This window comes from Centroberyx gerrardi, chromosome 10 (genome assembly GCF_048128805.1).
Source record: "Centroberyx gerrardi isolate f3 chromosome 10, fCenGer3.hap1.cur.20231027, whole genome shotgun sequence".
Classification (NCBI taxonomy): Eukaryota; Metazoa; Chordata; class Actinopteri; order Beryciformes; family Berycidae; genus Centroberyx; species Centroberyx gerrardi.
The window spans coordinates 20,184,193-20,200,978 of record NC_136006.1 but is presented as its reverse complement, the minus strand read 5'-3'; the positions used below and the strand labels follow the sequence as shown (position 1 = coordinate 20,200,978).

Below are 16,786 nucleotides of genomic sequence, written 5' to 3'. Positions count from 1 at the left end.
AGGTTAGCTTTTGCTAAAAGCAAACTGTTTACATTCTGGGTTGTATATTTTTGTAATTCCTCTTGCACAGACACAAGAGGGTGCAAATGAGCACAAATCGCAGATTGTAGCTTTAAAGTGGTAAAAAGATGTGTTACCTGGGCGGCATTGACTTCATGTTGCTCTCTGGTTCCTCAAACACATTGGGGCAGGCGTCCGGGGTGACTGAAATGTATGGGGCAGGAACAGATGTGGAGCGCAGGTATCTCATCTCATCTTGGAAGAGGTTATCGTCTTGGTAGGCCCCAAAGTTCTCTGTGTGTTGCCTGAGGGGTGAGAGGAGAGCGGTGAGTCACTACACAAAAAACATTATTTTAGGGTATTCCTATCTATAAAAAGGCAACATATTATTAACTGAGTGGTTAGCTACCTAGCTAGTGTCTGCAGGTAGAGGCATCCCATTTTATTGGGGAGATCGTCCGAGACGCCTTCCTTGAGGCTGGGAAGCTGGGAATGCAGGGGCCGGGGAGGGTGGTGGCACAGCATGCTGGGCTCGGCGGCACTGCTGAGGGACAGCAGGAACAAAGCGTTGGCCCGGATCACCTGGTGAGCCTCCATAGTGGGAAGTGCCCTTGGAGTCTTCACCTGCAGAGGTTTCTTCCTGGACTGCTTCACCTGGAAGGATAACGCAAATTGGTTTTGGTTTAAGTGTGAAAAGTCTATATGACAGGAACAGGTTATGCTGATGGTGTTTTAATAATATATGGATAGGGATTTAAAAGGGAATGCCACCAATTTTCAACAGTAAAATGTCTTTCTCTGTCCTTTGACGAGTACTGTGATCATAGGCATAAAAAGTTCAAATCGGTTTCAGAGCAATGCTTGCAAAAACAGAATATTGGTGGACCTTCGTGAGACACAATTATCTTTTCTTTTACAAAACAGTCACCACTTCAGAATTATTTGAATGGGGTGACTCAAATGAGCTCTCAGTTTGTTTTCAAATCGCAAGATTCACATTTTAGATCCCAACTCAAACCGCGAGATTTATGTTTTAGATCCCAGCTCCCTTTGACATAGCATTGTGCTGAAAAGGAGGTGTGGCAAATTATCATCCGAGGCACCTAAACTGCTGAATATGGACAGCATTCCACTTTAAGTGATAAAGCCATGCAGCAATAGGCAACCTTTTCCCTGGCAGCAGTCTGTTTCTCTCTCAGGTATTTCTCTCGGCAGCGATCACACACCAGGTACCAGGTGCTGCCTCCTATGCCTCCATCTCCACAGTTCCCAGCCCAACCGCCACAGAAGTGGCCAATGCTGTTGTAGCCCTGGCCTCCAGCATAGCGGCCACAGCCTGCCATAAAACACAAAAGAGGGATGTTATGGGCACAGAACATATTTTACGGCTATAAGTCACTTTTATCAAAACAGTATGATAAGACACACAGAGAGACTTTTTCAAGGGCTAGTGCCCTTCTTTACGACTTAAAAACTCTCTTGAGGAATTTAACCAAAACAACCTTTACTCTTACCTGGGTGAGCCTGTCTCATGTGGTAGGTGACAGGGTAAGGGTGAGACTCCCCACACAGCTCGCAGATAGTGTCTTTCTCAGGTCCACCCATGGCGAGCTGTGCCATCTCCCCAAACAGATTCCCTCTGGGACGCACCTCTGCCTTCTCCCTCTTCTTCTTCTCCTTCTTAGCCTTTTTACTGTCTTTCTCATGCTCCTTCTTTTTCAAGATAGCGCTGGACCCTGGGCTGGGGAAGATCATGTTCTGAGTGGCTGCCTTGATGGTGGCCATGGAGATGTCCTCCCAGAATGCCACCAGATGCTGTAAGGTTAATGGCAAGATTGACTTCGCCCTCATAGAGGGGTGAGAGGTCATCTCATAGGAAATGCCGTCTCCTTTCCCGTCCTCACACTTCTCTGGCAGTGGAGGCTCTTTCAGCATGGACAGCACCTTGTTCTTGTTGATGCTGCCCATCTTGGAGATATCTGGGCCATGGGGAGCAATATTAAACATGTTCAGCGCAGAGGAAATCTCTAAGGAGTGGCGGTTCTTTAACTTGCTCTCCTTCTCCTCAGCACCCTGTCCTCCCAAGGAGCTGCGGATGGGTGCATGCTCTTTGGTTAGGTCAGGGTTGAACTTCAGGAAGGAGGAACAGGCCATGGCATCATGGACAATGCCCTCGTGCCACAGGAATGCTGCGAAGACTGCTCGGGCACATTCAGCCACCGAGGGTGACATGGCCTGCTTGGCAGGCTCTGTCAGCCTTGATGTACTCTCACCCTTAAACAGAGGCCCAGATTTGTCCTTCTTGGGGCGCACGTGCCGACTGGAGGTCTTGCGGCTGACCTTGGGTGAGGAGCGGCTCTCTAGCTCCTCTTTGACAGGGGCTTTGCCAATGCTGAAGTGCACCTTAGAGGAGCCCTCTTCAGCATTACGCACTTCCACGTTCTCATCATTGCCTTCCTCATTGGAGAGGAGAGCACTAGAGGTACACACTTCCACCACTTCACTGTGGAGGTTCTCTTGGGTCACGTGTGGAGAAGGAGCACGGTTCTCTGCATTACTGATCCCTCCTTTGTTTGGATCTTTAGGAGACAGTTTGGGTTTGGGGGAGGTAGACCTGCCCCTGATTGGCTCTGTAAGTGGAACCTTCTTCTTTCTCAGTGTGTCTGGATCCAGGGTGTATGAGTCTGACTTGGACCTCTCTCTGGGAGGGTCCAGCCGGGCCTTGGAAGATGGGCTAACTTTAGGTGGGAGGTTCTTGTCATGGTGGGTTGAAGAGTGCTGGGAGGAGGTGCTGGAGGGACTGGACCTGCCTGAAGAGGACAGACCTTTCTGTTTGGGGGAGGATGAACGGGAGCCAGGGTTCGGGGACTCAGCCCGAAGTCCTGGGGTTCGTCCATCTGCCTTCAGGGCCTGCAGAGTGTTGTGGTTGGGTGAGTGGGAGCGACTATGAGAGTCAGACCTCAGTTTGGCTGTGTCCGACCTCAGGATCAGGGCCTCACTGGCAGAGAGTCCACCCTCACCAGTCTTGACTCTGCTCTGGTCTGATGAGCGGCTGCCCCGATTCTCCTGTTTGGGCGACCGACTTTCCTGACGGTGTTTGGAGGCTGGGGACATGGGCCGTGCCCCGGACAACAGGTTCCCTCGTTCACCTAAACATTCATAATTCAAAAACAATTACACTAGGAAAGAGGCTTGATTGAGAAGTAAGAGTGTATCCATATAACTCTGGGCACAACACTCAACATCTGAGGGATAAACAAAGGAATTAATGTAAAGAAGACATCGAAAATGAAATGGAGGGAAGAAAGAAAATGAAACAACCAAGGTATCGAAGGTGAAATAGGTGTTATGCCTCGCAAAACAAATGACAACGTTGAGTGACAACATTATTTTTTATAAACAAGTTTAGATTACATTTAATTTAGCACTGTATTTCTCTCACAATCTGTCCATCTATTACCTCACAGTGTCTGATATGGATGATAATAGCTAATGAATCATGGAGGAGCTGATGAAAGATGGATTCCAGCCCAGTCCATGTTTTTTTTTTCTGCTGATTATACTATTGTCTTTAGATAAGGCCTACTTTATGGACACGCTTTTGAAGGATGGCGCTAACACAAGACTACCAAAATGTTATTCAGGAGGTACAACACAAAGACCTTTGTTCACCAGGGAACAGATCATGTTTCTTTCTCAGGTTCCTACCCACCCTCTGTTCAGTCTGAAGGAGGCATGCATTCTGTGATTACCCACCCTTTTGCCTGAGAGCGAGAGATGAGAGAGCAGTACCATGCCCAGCCGCGGACACACTGCTTTTGTGCACACGCTCGCGAGAAGCAAGGCTGCGTGATGAACCATCTACAGCGGAAAACAGTGGCAGGTAAACAAACAAGGCACGAAATGCAAGGAGGCCATCACAGAGAGAAAGAGGGCGGAGAGAGGCATTGGGGTTTGACACATTAGGGAGAAGAGGCCAAGAAGGTGAAATAGAAAGAGACAAAAGGACAAGACATTAGAGTGATAGATAGAAAGATCAACAGACAGGCAGAGCTAGACTGATAGAAAGGAGAAGAGGAAAACTGACAAACACAGAAAAAGATCAATAGACAAGCAGGTAGAGAAAAAGATTAATAAACACAGGTAGAGAGAAAGTAGCAAGATAGAAGAATAGACTGACAGGTAGAAAGACAGCTAGACAAGTAGAGAGAAAGATAAAGACAGATAAACAGATATTTTGGACCATGTTCTAAGATAACCTTGATAACCTGATATTAGTTGGTGCAAGTACAAACTATGAATGCGTGTGATATACACAAGTGTCTTTAGTTAATGAGTAGGCCCTTGATATTATGCTGTGTCAGCAGGTTACTCTAGATTGACAACAATGAACTATAGAGACTACTGTTATTTTAATTTGCAGTGGAGCCCTGGGCTGGTTGAGGCAGAGAGTAAAACAGGGTGTTAAGCAAGGATGGAGGCTGCAGAGCTGAAGTTAAAGCAGCGATGAAGATGATGAGGAAGAGAGGGACAAGCTGACTAAGCAAGAAAGAGCAAGCAGAAAAATAACAAGCAACTCAGCCCATAACTTCAGTACAATGCAAAAAAATATCAATCTTAACAAGTCATTTTGTCTAGTACTGAGGTTCAAAATCTTGTTTTCCATAAAACAAGTAAAAACACCTGCCAAGGGGGTGAGACACTTGTTTCTGGGGATGTCCCGATCCAGTTTTTTTTGGTATCCGATACCAATCCAGAATATTACATTTTAAGTATCTGCTCATACAGAGTACTGAACCAATATTTTTGTAATTAATTGGAAACTGTTTACTTTTCAACACCGCACCTTGTAAAGTAAAGCTCAAATCAATCCAGTCCATGGTCAAACATGGCCAAAAAAGCACTGACATGAGGCAGATGTCTGAAGTCCAAATGTCTAAAGTGAGACCAATACGGTCACATCTTTCAAGCAATCCACGAGGTGTTCACATACCTTGTTGTACAGTAGCGAGAGGGCAGTGTCTGAGTCGCTCCTAATGCTCGATTAAACGGTGAAATCCCAAATTTGACACCATCAAGAGTAGCTGGTCATCCAGTGCAATAAATTCAATAATTTTTTGCTGCCATGGGGTAATTTATCTGTTGTTTTCAGCGCATCTTCTAATGTTTGTTGCCTGGGCAGTGGGCGCAGACCTCTTATGAGCTACTATCTGTTGCCATCTCTCTCTTTTATGTCAATTTGCATAAATGGATCGGGGGTGGGGGGTTGGGGGTTGGGGGTCAGAAGTTGATTGAACAACCTGTAGCCAATACCGATAACTCTAAATCTTTGCTCCAACTCCAATTCTGGATATTGGATCGGTGCATCCCTACTGCAGTTTTACCTGTTTCAAGAATTTTCTAGAAACAAGATGTTAAGACTCACTACTAGAATTACTGGCTTGTTAATAAGGATATTTTTGCAGTGTAGAACATAACAGCAATGTTATGTGTCACACATCAGTCCCGCCCTCCCCAAAAAATAAATAAGATAAAAGGAATAGAGAACAAGTCAGGAAAACCAGGTCAATAAGGGAAAAGTTGGGAGGAGAAGGACCAACACCTGTGCAAGCAAGCGCCGACACTGTCAGACAGAAGGACAGACTTACTCGGAAGCTGTGGTTGCGGCTGAGACAGTTGGGAGGGGGATTGTCCAAACACAAATGGGCTGTGGACAAGGGAGGAAGAGGGAGGTTGGGCGGCTTGCTCAAATACGGAGGAGGAGGAGGGAGCTGCTGGGAGGAAGGGCCCAGACTGAATGGAATTCAGTATGGCACTCAACCGGTCACCTGCAAATATGGGAGACAAAGGAAGGGGAAAAACTACAGCTTACACTATGGCTTTAGGATTCCCAAAGGGGGATGCAAGTCATTCAGTATTAATCATTAGCTTATCCATCGATCAATCATTCAGTCATCTCCCACAACAAAGTTGGGGTAAGGTTATATTGAGGGAGGGGGGGGTGGTGATTTTCTAACGGAGTAAACTAAGGCATCATGGGGTAATGGGTGACGTCACAGAGAAGTGTTCAGGGCCAGTTATCGGTGTTGGGCTAACCCGTTGTATAACTCAGATGGGTTGGAGCAGCCCGAATAGTCTTAGAGTCCAACTTGACAGAAGCACACTGACTGGCCCATGCACACAGACAGACACATATGCCTGACATTGCAGTGATGTTAGGCATGATACAACAACAGGAGACACAAGAACCATGCAGAAATAAAAAGAGATGAGAGATCAGTGACTAACCGATGGCACCAGTGACTTAAGAGGGATTGATCGATCCATACTGTATCACATATGTACAGTATCAAAGATCACACTGCTATAAATTGTGGTAGTCAAAGGAATTTGTAAGTCCCTCTTATTCAACACGAAATAAGAGATTCCTCATTCTACACTAGGGTGAAATTACTCCTTAACCAAAGATGGCAAAAATTTGTTAAACCTTAAAACATCTGTGCCCAGAAACTAGGAATGATCTCTTTCAGTCAACTTCGTTGGACACAACTCACTCTATGGGAATAGCATCTCCGATGCGATTGGCTTCAAGTCCTTATACACGCCTGTTAGGCAGAAAGGATTGGCCAGCACCTGGGGAGCTCCCCCTCCTCCCCCAGGGTCTGTGCTAGCCTCTTTTCCTTCACAATTTAGCTCTTCAAGGCTCGCTTGATAGTTCTACCCACCACACTTAATAATATAATTTACCAGATTTATTGGATAATCTGTGAAAATGCAGCGGTTTACCGCTTCATCTTGAAGGAGATTTCTTATTTCGTCTACCCTCACTAAGTGTTTTGTGGTTTGTTCACAGATTAACAGTGGGTTTCCGTTGGCTAGCAACTAGCATCCTCCTAGTTAGCTAGTGACTCATTTCCCTCTCGTGCTTGTTTTCCCCTGGAATTCGGCTCATTTTTGTGGGGGGTGAGTCAAGTCTGCTACTCTCAGGCGCTAGCTAACACAGCTAGTTGGCTAACCAGTCACTATGGCTCACTGGAAGCATGCCAGAAATAGCTGGTCTGCCTGCCCAAGCATATTGTTATTCTCCAGCATCAGCTATTGCAGCTAGTCAGCTATCCAGTCACTTCGGCTCACTAGAACTGTGCTAGAGGTAACATGCATGCTTGCTTAAAATACGTTTTTCTTTGACACTAGTTATCGAAGCTAGTAGGCCATCCAGTCGCCTAGGCTCACTGAGACAGTGTCCGGAAAGCTCATGTCCTCGCTCGATTAAGGATAAGCTGCAGACCAAGTGAGGGCCCAAACTCTGGCCTTGCCCTAACTATGGCTACGGTTATTCAGTTGAGAGGATGGACACTCACTCGACCTGCACAACATGCATGGCTCTGCAGCACGGTTAAATGGTTCTGTCTGAACCAGGCGCAAGCCCCCATTGCACCAGTCTGGACCACAGAACACTGCAAAAAAGGCTGGATTTTCTAATGATGAATTTCAAGCCTGCTGACCAGTGGAACTCAAAGCCACTGCTTCCTGAGTTAATCAGCATCACCCAAGATGAATACTAAGCTCAGCAAGCCCACAGTTCCCCCCGGGCCCAAGCAAAGCAGTCATGCAATCTCAGGTAAAACATACCATATGTTTGCAAATAAAGACTGCCTCCCTGCCACATTCAGGCCTAGTGCCAAGAGTGGTGCACAAGAATGTGTGCAAAGAAATTATATGAGTCTGGAGTGACATCCGGAACAAAAAGGTGCGACTTCCTATAAGGGAACAGGATGCACCCCTCAAGCTGGATGCGCTCACGCACCCGTGGCTGAACGTCCTTCTCTATGCGTTTCCAACAACTCCGCCAGCTACGTTTGAGAGAGTGAGACAGGAGAGACTTACCCCGATTTTGATAGCCCCTCCTTGGCAGTGGGGATGGCTCTCGGATATAATTAGGCTTTTGAACTGTGACCCATGGTGCCTCCCACACCACAGGGACCTTCTACTGCAGGCCCGGGGGGAAATCTGACACCCTCCACCGAATGTATGGAACCTGTGGACGGGGCCCTTAAAAGGTCCAAATAAACCATGGAGGGGCTTCCCCCTAGTGTCATTGCAACAATTCAGAGTACCAGAGCTGCATCAACTAGGTCAGTATATGACCTTAAATGGAATGCATTTGATGCTTGCTTTCAACAGAGAGGCCTCATTCCCTACCAGTGCTCTATTGCACTGCAGCCATTCTTACATTCATGCAGGAACTGCTTGACCAAGGCTTATTTCATGAAAGGGGCATGCCATCTAGGTCTCTCTCCCAGACCATTAGTCCCGTCCTGGCATTTCTCATTAGTGGTGGAGGCATTGTGTGATGCTTCTTCTGAACCGCTACAGAAAAAACAGCTAAAATTACTTTCGTACAAGACAGCTCTACTGCTTGCTCTGGTGTTGGCTACATGTGAGTGAACTACACACAGTCTCTGTTCACCCATCCTGTATGCCGTTTGCTCAGGCTGATGCCAAGGTTTCATTGCATCCTAATGCAGCCTTCGTATCTAAGGTGCCTACCAATTATAGTTGTTCAGCCTTCGAACTCTCTGCCTTTCATCCTCCTCCCTTTGTCTCTGATGAGCAGCGAAGGCTCAATGCCTTATGTATAGTGAGGGAACTGCACATTTATAAGGAGAGGACTCAGGTCTTCCGCAAAACTGACCAGCTGTTTGTATGCTTTGCAAACCCAGCTAGGGGTCGAGCTCTGTCTCAGTAGCATCTTTCTCACTGGATTGTTGGCTTTTCAGGGCATTTATAAAACTCCTATAGAGTGAGTTGTGTTGAACAAAGTTGACTAAAGGAGAACTGCTGGTTACCTTGTAACCTTGATTCTCTGAAGGTAACAAAGTAAGACACAACTCTGGAAGGCCCCTAATAGCTGGTTCATCTTGAAGAGCTGTATCAATGTGAAGGAAAGGAGGCCAGCACAGGATCTTATATCCCTGGTGGAGGAGGGGACTCCCCAGGTGCTGGCCAATCCTTTCTACGTAATAGGCATGTATAAGGACTTCAAGCCAATCGCATCAGAGATGCTTTTCCAGAGTGCTGAGAGAGCCGTGTCTCACTCCTTTCCTTCAGAGAACCAAGGTTACAAGGTAACCGAGCGTTCTGAGTAACCTTACTTTAACATAGGTCTAATGTTTTAGAGTTAAGATACGGAGAATGTATATAACTGGTTATGAAAAGGTCCCAGTCAGAACCACAGGGAGGAGACAGACATGTTGCGATAAAGTAGCGAGGAAAGACAATCAAGACAGAGGGGCAGAGAGAAGTAAGAGGTGAGATGTACATTGCTAATAGAGTAAATGCACTCAAAATCTTTCAGTAATGCCACAGGACTCAAAACCTTTCAAACATAAATGAACAGCATAAAAAATGAATGTTAAAAGCAAAGGTGATATGCCGAGTAAGAATAAGTACTTCAAATTTATGTCTTAAAACCTACTCTATCAGCGCCAAGCTGACCTCACCTTTGTTGTTGGAGATGCCATAGTCAAAGCCCTGCGCGCCATTGGAAGATGTGGCTCTGTTGAAGGCCTGCACAGAAAAGGGGCTGGGTGGTGGGGTCTGGGCCCCATGTTCCAGCAAGACTTGTTCTACAAGAGCAAATTAGATGTTATTTCACAATACATCACATTTCAGGGTTCAAAATTTTTCCCAACGAATTTTGGCTACTGTGTAGTGTCATGCAGTGCCTTACCGTCATCATGGCGAAGGTACTGATTTCCCCCACGGTCTCTGGCCAGTGACCAGGCCTCTCCTTCATCACTCTCACAGAACTCCACCACACTGTTCTTATCCAGCTGCACCCAGGTTCCCTCTGAGTTGACCACCTGATGCACAAATAACGCTCTTTATCCATACTCACACACAGTGAACCATTCACACACACACACACACACAATCGCCGTCTAATCCTCATCGATCAAAAAAGTCATTACAGCCATTTTCCTCATACACACAAATCCACCCATATTATTATTACACAATGTACAGAACCATAACACACACACTCTACTACATTAGATCACTACCATGCAAACACATCCATTTTCATCTGATTAACACACACAATCCACAACAGTAGATCACATGAATTTGATTAGATCGATTGTTTTTTGCATCAACAGACATCGCGGGACAAAATTGATGTAGCTAAAAGAAAAAAAAACTTACTCTAAAAAGGGGTAGCTTATTGAAAGGTAAATGCATGGGGTTGTTTTTTCTTAACTCCCTGAAATATTATCATTTTGGACAAACAGACACAGATGGAGGTGTTAGTGTGTGAAGGCCGCACATCTCAGATCCAGACAGGGCATTCCAGTACAGGCTCAGAGAGGAAATTATTGAACAGCATGACACACCACAGCAGCCAATAAGAGGTCACGTCCAAAAGAGGGGAGGCTCCATTCAGTACCAGGTCAAAGACAGTTTAGAGAGTTCAAAGTACCAAGTTATTCAGAAAAGAGTTAAAAGAGTGTAAGAAAGATGCAGTCAAGGCACAAAATGGCTCCAGCATTATGTGAATCAGACTTCCATTGAGAAGTCTTGAGGCAGCTGAATAAGACACCTTGAAACTGCAACGAATTTATAGACAAACTGAAATTAGTAAGGAAGCACATAAAAATCCTGTAGCCAGGGGAGTTGATTAAAGAGAAAGAACCTCAACAAGTGAAAAGATACAGAACACACACCCACACCCAGAAGCATCTCATGTATTCCCCTTAGAAAGAGAAATTACATTTACATTCAAAATCACTTAATTCAATTCAAGAAAAAAAGAAGAGGAAATACTTATTTCTGCCCGTTAGCAAATTAAGGGCAAAATCTAGCAACAAGAACTATAGTACTTTAAGTGATCTAAATAGACTGATTTATTCAACTGCAGCCACAAAAAACACATTGCATTTCTTTGGGGTGAGTGCGTACCTCGCCTATGGCCTTGACCTTGTTCCCAAGTACTAACATTCCAATGGGGATACCCCTAAGGTTTGGGCAGCTTCTGATGTTGTGACCAGAGGGGCCGGTCTTCACTACCTTATAAAGCCCCGGGCCGCCGCCCTGCCCTGCCCTGCTCTGCTCCCGCATGGGGGCCTCATGGGAGGGGCGGCTGCTCACCTCCTTTACGTTCTCCTCCGATTGGCCCCTGGCCTCCTGCAAGAGGGAACAGCATGGATTAAAGACAGGAAAACATGTCAACAGACTGCAAAAATAAATAAATTGGGTTGATAAGTCCTGATTTAAAGAGGAAAGCCACTGTTCAGAAAATAAGGCCACATTCAAAGAGTGAACTAGTTCTTTCCTCGTCAGTGGCAAATGACATTCTTGGGGCATTTCCAGAATCCAGATATTCAAAATGTATACTCTATCAGCAACACAGTGTATAATTTCAATGTAATTTCATATCAAAATACCTGCAATATTGATACAATATAAGAATTCAACACATCCATCCAACATTGCAGTGATACAGGTAAATGACCAGTAGACAATGGACCTGCTCAAATTCAGTGGAAGGTTTACTTCTTCCATATAATCTTACAGGGAGGCATGCTATGACACACAGGGATACAGGACTGTACAGTACATGTCAACCCTTTCAAACAAAACCTCATGCAACAAATTGGACATTGGTCTCTTCACCCCCATGCAACATACACTTTGACAGCTATCTTTAAGACGAGGTAGCAAAAAGGACTTACAAGTCCCAAATATAACCTCTAGGGGAGTCTAAGGGACTAGCAGTAGTCTCTGAAATGTCATCACCATTCAGATGTCAAAATGAAACAAACAAACAACCATGCAACTGTGGTTCAACCTCCTATGCCTGACTGTAACACTTTGGGAAGTCTACAACATCACAAGGGGTTCAAGAGGACAAGTATAAATAACAGACTGATGAAAAGCTATGGGGCAGTCAAGCTATATACATCTCTCCTCCATACAACTCACCTGTGGTGGGAATATAGTTAAGGGGGTCCACGACAAAAAGCCGATATCCCTGACTCCTTGGCTAGCATTAAAGACATTCTGAGCAACAGATTGTGAGACAGTCAAGAAACGGTAGACGACTCAATAGAAGAGAGAGAACAGGAGGGGGGAAAGCGCTGATGTATTTTTTTGGAAGAAAAACAATTTTTGTCTCGTTTCTTCAGGAATTTCCGCCATTACAGGTTATTTGACAAAGTGAAGAAAACAGGGACAGAATTTGACTGGTGTCAGACAGGCCTGTTAGTGAAGCTGTGGGGCATGGATGGTGAGGGACCATGAGGAACTAGTGGGAACACTGACAAAGCCTGTCAAATCTTTGAACACTTTTCATAAAGTAGGATCAAATGCATTGGAAAAAAAAAGATACAAAACCCATTTGCAGGGGTAGAGAAAGGATTGGAAGTTCACTTTGGACATTTTAGGGTCATATGTCCGAATCCACGATTCAATCACGATCAAACAATTTCTTCAGAAAAAAAGGAAAGAAAAATAAGAAACTTCCAAAAAAATTCCCCACTTGGATGATGTAGCGTGTCATGCTGTTCAGACAGAGACCTTACATGGAAGCCTCTTAGAACCTTAAGCATCCCAATGCAAGGGTGGAATTGTGGAGCAGTAGAGGTACAATTTCCCACTGAAGTTTTGTGTGACTGCTTCATGACAGAAAACCACCTTGATATTATTGGTAATCCATCAGCAACTGCCCTCATTACTGCAATGCCATGGAGCAAATTCATGTTTTAAAATATACCCTCTCAAATTCCTGATTTGCTTCTGCTGCATCTTCTGGTGGTTTTTGTGGCATGGAGCAAAATGTGAGAGAAGCCCTTATTTATCACATGCTGTGTCTGCTGTGTTTGTGAATTATGAGTGAGAGGAGATGAGGAAAAGAGGACTCAACAGTGCAGATGGACCCACCAAACCACACGCTGAAATTGCTCATCTACTACCTCTCCCCTTTTCGGTCAATTCCTGCATTGGGGTTCATTTCAATGCGCTGAACACGTACTACCTAGGCATGTGAGCGTTTACAAGTGTTTTGTCCAACCAAACACGTGATGGTCATGTTATGATAAACTTTCCACCCTCAACACATGGGTTAATGCATGCATGCACGCTCCCTGCTGCTGTAGTTCCTTTACACAGTCTGATAGTGAAAGCTTCATACTCAGTGTTGCTCAGATAGACACTTCATGCAAGAGAACACCCCTACAGTAGTCCTTATACTCTCAAGATGTTCTCAATTTTCCATGCTTTAAGGACATTTGGGGAATGGGTGCCAAACTGTAGGGGGGGGGGCTTGAAAACCATCATTATTAGTCTTTCCCCACTGGGTTAAACGGGAGAGGTGATCTCTGAGCTTTCCCCAAATGAGCAGCGCAGGAGCCTCTGCCATTCAACTGAGTCAGACTGCTCAGCGGGCCTTCTACTTACGTCGGCTGGGACCAGGAGGCTCCTGCCCAGGTGCTGGTTAAAAGAGAGGCACCAGGCTTCAGTGTACCCATTCATGTTGGGAACATACTTCTTTACTGTTTCATCATTCAGCCTGAGCCACACACCATCATCATTGTGGATCTATGGGAAAACAAGCAACAGAGCAGAGCACAGCCATGCCCTCCTGTTACTATGGAAACAGGAGGGGCAGAGCCCTCACACAGATCACCTCTGAGGCTGCAGGAGAGACGCGTGTCAAATTAGAGGGCCGGAACTTGGTGTAACAGCAGGTCACCGGGAAGACGGACAGAAAATTTCACTACTGCTGTTACTGAGAGGGTGGGAGTGAAAATACTGTGCTGACATTCAGCGCTCATCACACAGAGCCAAGTGACATATTTTAAGATTGGGAAGTTGACATGTACTGAATATGTGTCGCACAGCAAATAATGGTAATGGACAGACTACAGGGGAAATCCTTTAGTAAATGCTTTGAGTTCTTTGTAGGCATCCATGCCTTTCCTGTAGCCTCAGAGTGTCTTGCAAGGGTACGAAGCAAAATTAAAGATAAGGAACAAATCTGTGAGCTTAGACGAGAAGTAGTAATCATTACTGAGATAGGTAATTGCATATAATACATATAAGCCAAGAAGACTCAAAATTACTTAAGACAAAAAAATGTTACTTATGATTACAATTCTCAGGATTCTGCCCTCACTGATTGAAAGAAGAGGAAACCAGGAAATGGGGTGTAAAAGTGGATAGTGCTCTGATTAGTCTACTTCAAAAAACAGCTTTATTCTGCCTGGTCTAGAATCAATTACCTCGTCAATGAAAGTGATGGTGCCATTGACTTGCACTATGCCTATCTGTTCACTCTGCAGGGAGGGGTGACTACGCACACGCAGGCCTGCGCTGTCCTTGGACACAAATTTGCGGACCTGAGAGAAGCAGAGGGAGACAGGGAGACAGTGAGCCGCAGGAGCAGAGGGAGAGAAAGAAAAAAAGACAAGAAGTGCAGAAGGAGGAGGAGGAGGAAGCAGGACACGTTGACGGTGGGGGGTTGCATGCATTAACACACAAACACAAACACACACACACACACACACACACACACACACACACACACAGCCTGCTTCCGTGTACACACACGCACAGCGAAAGAAGAGGAAAAATTAAGAGCTCTATTTTCAAAAGTACCAGTTGGATGAACTCAGTTTCAACCTGTTTTCCCATTCTACATCTCTACAGGTGCAGGTTACACCATGGAGCACACGTTCAGAAGGGAAATTCACATTGCTGATTTCACACGCATGTTGTTGCTTGTTTCCCCATTGTAGGTTACAAAATCACAAATGACAAAAGCTTCACAAAAAGATGACAACTCCGGCGCAGAACCATGTTTAATATCAGTTTGATGCAATCACCACATTTAAAGAACCACTTGGAGTTTCTGAATCGAGAGTGAAAGCCGTCACTCAACAGTCACTCATTGCAGCATGGGGCTGAGACACCAGCAGTGAATTAGCACAGCATGGCTGTGACTATGAACTGGTGTTGGCAGGTGCTCAAGGCAGGGCGAGTTGTTTTTATTCTCTGTTGTGTTGTATTGGAAGCTGATAGCAAGCATGCATGCTGTTCTTATGAGCATGTTCATGTACATGTTCATGTGTGTTTAGCCAAAGTAAAGCCTCACCTTGCTAGGCTGGGGCTCAGCCTTTGGTTTGACCATCTGAGTGCCAGGCGGGATCATGCCTTTGGGAGGGTCTTTCACTTCTACCTCCAAACCAGCATCTACAGGAAAAACAATTTTAACATACAATATTGTAAAAGAAGGCAATATTGAACATCTGTTTTATTCACTGTGTAAGAAATGCTTCAGCAGACAGGAGGGCTGTTGTAACACCTGTTTGCATTGACTTGCCTATTTCAATGCCATCAATGGTGACATGGATGGTATAGAGGCCTACTGCCCCTGGAGTCCAGTTGGCACTGTAGGTTCCATCAGTGTTGGCACGAATCAGCATGTTCTCACTGGGTCTGAGAGGGAGGAAAACGATAAGTAGATTGTATCTCACTGAAAAATTTGTTTTGCTTCTGCATTATCTCTCTTACCTCTTTGGGGTGGGGGAAGCAAAGCGGAGCTCTTCAAAGGAGTAGTTCTCATAAGCCTAGAAAATGACAAGGAGCAGAAGCATTCAGCTAACAACATCCAAAACATTGACCTACAAAAATCTAGTGCAATTTTACAATTACAACAAGAGCGACATTCAGATGCTCTCTCAATAACACATTTACTCAGCTTGCATCGTTTTCAAACAGGAGGTCATTCACAATAAAAAATAAGTAAATAAATAAAAATCCAAAAACCCACTGACCTTCATCATGGTGATAGCAATATATCGAGCCTCTTTGACAATCATGGGCTCGTAGGTGGCCTCCAGCTTGGGCATGGGCAGACCTCCAAAAGTTAAGTCAGTGCCAGAGGAGGGAGGGGAGGAGCTTCCAGGCAGCCGCTGCAGCTTCTTCACATTCTCCGGCTGCACGGACTTCTTCTGTGAAACAGGCACAGCCTTCACCTCCACCTGGACACGAAGCAGAGAAGGAACACAGGTTAGATGTGTGATAGTGATATAGTGGAGAGTAAACTAGACAACTCCATGACACTACTATGGAGATTTGACTCTTATGTGGGCCTAATAAAATTCTTTCACTTCAGTTCTATAAAATATTTCATAAAATCACTTCAGAATTGGCAGCACAGAAGCTAAAGCAGTCATCCTGACCTTCATGTTAGGAACATGCACCACGTCTCCATACTGGTCTTTGGTCTGCACGGCAACAGTGGTTGGCCATCCACAGCGTATGTCATCTTTGTTCAGGATCAGAGATGTCTTCTGAGGGTCTGCGTATGAGTCTGGCTGCAGCCACCTGGATGGAGCAAAGAGGACAGAGAGAGAAAAACAAGATAATAAATGCCTAGTTTGTTACGATCTCCGAGAATCACCAATCAAAACCTGACTGAAGCTGAAATTTGGTCGGACATACACTGCGGAAAGTCTTACCTAGCCAGACGTCCTCCACTGGAGTTCTGTACACAGGTGATGAAGTCCTCCAGGAAGGAGTGCTCATTGGTTTGGAGGTGCAGGGGCAGATTGCCCTCCAGAGCCTCCAGGATGGTGGGAGAGTGAGACAAGGCCAGACCCTTCCCCAGGATCCCTGAGTGGGCCTTGCATACCTGGAAAAGGGCCAGAGAAAGGAAGGAAGACAAGAGTGTTGAAGAGATAGAAAATATTTTTTGTAAGATGCGATGTGATTCATAAAGATG

At 45.3% G+C, this 16,786-nt stretch overlaps 1 protein-coding gene across 11 annotated transcripts in view; it reads right to left on the bottom strand.

Moving 5' to 3' along the window:
• mycbp2 (MYC binding protein 2) overlaps nt 1-16,786 on the bottom strand; it is a 63,494-nt gene that overhangs the window by 9,204 nt on the left and 37,504 nt on the right. For 4 of the 11 annotated variants that reach the window (XM_078286280.1, XM_071923589.2, XM_071923588.2 and 1 more), the window contains 16 exons: nt 16,524-16,696; nt 16,245-16,389; nt 15,837-16,043; nt 15,574-15,629; nt 15,383-15,498; nt 15,155-15,252; nt 14,283-14,399; nt 13,459-13,599; nt 10,963-11,187; nt 9,734-9,866; nt 9,504-9,629; nt 5,649-5,828; nt 1,515-3,149; nt 1,167-1,336; nt 410-654; nt 138-305 (listed from right to left, as the gene is read on the bottom strand). In XM_078286280.1, the coding sequence (XP_078142406.1) occupies nt 138-305; nt 410-654; nt 1,167-1,336; nt 1,515-3,149; nt 5,649-5,828; nt 9,504-9,629; nt 9,734-9,866; nt 10,963-11,187; nt 13,459-13,599; nt 14,283-14,399; nt 15,155-15,252; nt 15,383-15,498; nt 15,574-15,629; nt 15,837-16,043; nt 16,245-16,389; nt 16,524-16,696 (3,935 nt within the window). The remainder of the gene's footprint in view (nt 1-137; nt 306-409; nt 655-1,166; nt 1,337-1,514; nt 3,150-5,648; nt 5,829-9,503; nt 9,630-9,733; nt 9,867-10,962; nt 11,188-13,458; nt 13,600-14,282; nt 14,400-15,154; nt 15,253-15,382; nt 15,499-15,573; nt 15,630-15,836; nt 16,044-16,244; nt 16,390-16,523; nt 16,697-16,786) is intronic. The other 7 variants (XM_071923590.2, XM_071923593.2, XM_071923592.2 and 4 more) reach the window with 7 other exon arrangements.